We start from the raw sequence: 3507 nt of genomic DNA on the forward strand, positions 1-3507 counted from the left end.
AAGTATACACCCCCTATGTTAAAATACAGGGGCATAAGTATACACCCCCTATGTTAAAATACAGGGGGCATAAGTATATGTTAAAATACAGGGACTCCAACCTGGTGCAGTAGGGCCTCCAGACCCTGGACCTCGTCCACGATGGCTGCCCGCTCGGCGGGACTGCAGTCCTGCTTCCTGCAACACACGAAGCACGCATCGCTCACAGGGTCCACATCGGGTTCTTAGTCCAGGAGTTTAAGTCAATGGAAACCAAACGCTACCTTTAATTACATTCAAAGCGTTTTTTCCCGTTTTTCCCGATGTTTTTATTACTTTTTGACTTTTGACGTTTTGGCCCGATGTTTTCATTACTTTTCAACTTTTGATGTTTTTATTACTTTTCAACTTTTGATGTTTTTATTACTTTTCAACTTTTGACTGTTTTTCCCGATGTTTTTAATACTTTTTGACTTTTGATATTTTTTCCCGATGTTTTTGTAACTTTTTGACTTTTGATCTTTTTTCCAGATGTTTTTATTACTTTTTGACTTTGAGTGTTTTTTCCCGATGTTTTTGTAACTTTTTGACTTTTGACTTTTTTTCCCGATGTTTTTATAACTTTTTGACGTTTTGGCCCGATGTTTTTATAACTTTTTTACTTTTGATGTTTTTATTAGGCTACTTTTCAACTTTTGACGTTTTGGACCGATGTTTTAATAAATTTTTGACTTTTGACGTTTTTTCAAATTGTTTTTTTTAATTTTTGACTTTTAACATTTTTTATTGTTTTTATTACTTATTGATTTTTTATGTTGTTTCCCGATGTTTTTATTACTTTTTGACTTTTGATGTTTTTTCCCAATGTTTTTATTACTTTTCGACTTTTGATGTTTTTTCCCGATGTTTTTATTACTTTTCGACTTTTGATGTTTTTTCCCGATGTTTTTATTACGTTTGCCTTTTGACATTTTGTCCCGATGTTTTTATCACTTTTTGACTTTCAAATTGTTTATTTTACTTTTTGACTTTTAATGTTTTTTTCCGTTTTTCCCCGATGTTTTTATTACTTTTTGACTTTTAAAATTTGTTCCTGTTTTTATTACTTTTTGACTTTTAAAGTTTTTTCCCAATGTTTTTATTACTTTTTGACTTTTGATGTTTTTTCCTGATGTTTTTATTACTTTTTGACTTTTGATGTTTTTTACCTTTTTTTCCCTCGCCTCTGTTTGACTTTTTGACAATTTTTCCCGATGTTTTTTTTTTACGTAAAACCAGATTCAATGAAAGTCGTGAACTGAGCCTTTACTTTACTTGTGAAGAGCGTCGGAGTGAACCGTCCACATTTTGTTTTTGACAACTCGTCTGAAAGAAAAACCCAAATGTGTGGTACAGAAACTTGTTGAAAAGGGTCAAATGGACCCGAGGACACCAGGAGGGTCGAGGCCTAAAAAACTAGACTTTTAAAATTTTAGACTTTGCATTAAACTCCGATAAACAATGTTTCTCCGTTCTAGATCAGGGTCGTACATCCGGGCGACGTCCTTCAGGTAGGCGATCTTGCCCTCCAGGGTCTGGATGTCCCGGAGCGTCTGAGTCTGGATCTTCTCCCGGGCCTGCAGGGTGAAGGAGCTGCAGCCTCCGTCCCCGCCGTCCCCCCCGTCCAGGCCGGACAGCTGAGCTCTGGCCTCGGCGCAGCTCTGCAGGAAGGACTGCACGTCCGCCGTGCTCAGCAGCTCGTGGCCTTTCTCCTCCTTCAGCTGCTGGATCCGGTCCCACCTGCAGACCCCAAAGACCAGAAGTACGTTTACATCCACGTGCTTTCATCTGAATTAAGTGATATTGAATGAAAAATTCCTTCTGGAAACAGTCAAATTTGATGGGATTTCAAGAACGTCGACTCAAAGGAAAAGGTCTCATCTGACTTTCTCTTGATCGATATACGGCAGAGCGGTAGGATTCAAATCTGGTTTTGGACTCGAGTCCAGACTTAAGACGGTTTTTCTATGGTCTCTGACTTGTCTTGGACTTGCTAGTGTTTGGAACTGGATTTGTCCTGGTCTCGGCCTCTGGTCTTGCCCAATATGGCTTCTGGTCTGGACCGAGTCCAGGTGTCTTTATTGTGTTGATAATAATATTGGAGGGAAAGTGAAACCCAAAATGATTGTCTTGATACTGTCATGCATAAGACCTTTAATCTGTCCTGGACTCGGTCTTGTCTTGGACTCAAACCTTTTTGGACTCGGCCTTGACTTGGACTAGACTAGTCCTGGTCTTGGACTTGACTAAGGTGGTCTTGACTACAGCCCTGATGTTCAGCTTATGTGATAAACGCTGATGGAAATGTTATTGTCTGAATAAATAATGCATTGCGATTAAGATTTAGGTCATTTTATGGTCGCAACCCGCCATAAAACCAAGAAGAAGAAGTTGTAGTTCATTCCCCTGGACTTATCAGCATGAACCCCACCCCCACCCCCCCCACCCCCATCACTTGTCTGCTGTACAACTGTCTTATTGACTGTGGTCACAACATCTTACATCTACATCTTATTACTTATTCCATTATTCCATTATTACATAATGTTCTTATTCAGTCAGTTTATAGCTTATCATGTTAATATTTTATAGTCATAGTTAATATTTAATCATGATCTACTGCACTGTTCATTGCACCCAGTCTACCATAGTATGTCACCAGTGTTCACATGTCCAAAGGAAACTTCCAAAACCCAAAACCCTGCGTTACAGGAATATATAATATAATATATATCTCTTTTTTCAGAATAAGAGCAAAAAAAATGGAATATTACATAACATGACATTATATGTCATTATTTGTCATTTAGCTGACGCTTTTATCCAAAGCGACTTACAATTGCTATATACAGTATATCAGAGGTAACACGCTTCTGGAGCAAGTAGGGGTGAAGTGCCTTGCTCAGGGACAGGTTGGTTGATGCATCGGAGCGGGAATCGAACCCGGGTCTCCCACACCAAAGGCGTGTGTCGTATCCACTCAGAGCTCATTAGGTTGTCTCTGGACGCCTCAGCTTCATGTCTCTACCTGTTGGCCACGCTCCTCCGTCTGGCCTGGACCTCCCTCTGCTTGCTGTGCCGGCTCCTCACCAGCTCCTCCGCCACGCCGATGATGTCATCCAACTGGCCACGCCCACTCGCCAACTCAGTCAGGAAGTTCTGCAGCAGAAAGTTAAAATTTAACCCCTTGTGTTGTCCTCCCGGGTCAAAAAAAGGGACAGAAATGTCACATTCATACCTGAAAACACATTTAAATAGAATTATTCCTGATATTAGAGTTAAAAAAGCAGAAGTTATGAATTATCTTGACAAATATTCAAGATAAGAGGAATGAAAGAGCGTTGGAAGGAATCCATTTGTATGGTAATTTGGTTAAAATGAAACTTAGATTTCAGTTATAAATATACACAAACACACACACACACACACACACACACACACATACATACGTACACACACACACACATACACACACACACAGAATCAAAC

At 39.7% G+C, this 3507-nt stretch overlaps 1 protein-coding gene across 1 annotated transcript; it reads right to left on the reverse strand.

Moving 5' to 3' along the window:
* Positions 1–101: 101 nt before the first annotated feature.
* LOC117940656 (spectrin beta chain, non-erythrocytic 5-like) lies at positions 102–3215 on the reverse strand (the record flags this gene model as incomplete). The annotated part of the gene is made up of 3 exons (XM_034865865.1): positions 102–177; positions 1510–1758; positions 3047–3215. Coding segments are annotated over 3 exons (494 nt in total), but the record flags the coding sequence as incomplete, so codon positions are not given.
* Between the last annotated feature and the right edge of the window lie 292 nt (positions 3216–3507).

The sequence above is a fragment of the Etheostoma cragini genome, unplaced genomic scaffold, assembly GCF_013103735.1.
Source record: "Etheostoma cragini isolate CJK2018 unplaced genomic scaffold, CSU_Ecrag_1.0 ScbMSFa_2988, whole genome shotgun sequence".
Classification (NCBI taxonomy): Eukaryota; Metazoa; Chordata; class Actinopteri; order Perciformes; family Percidae; genus Etheostoma; species Etheostoma cragini.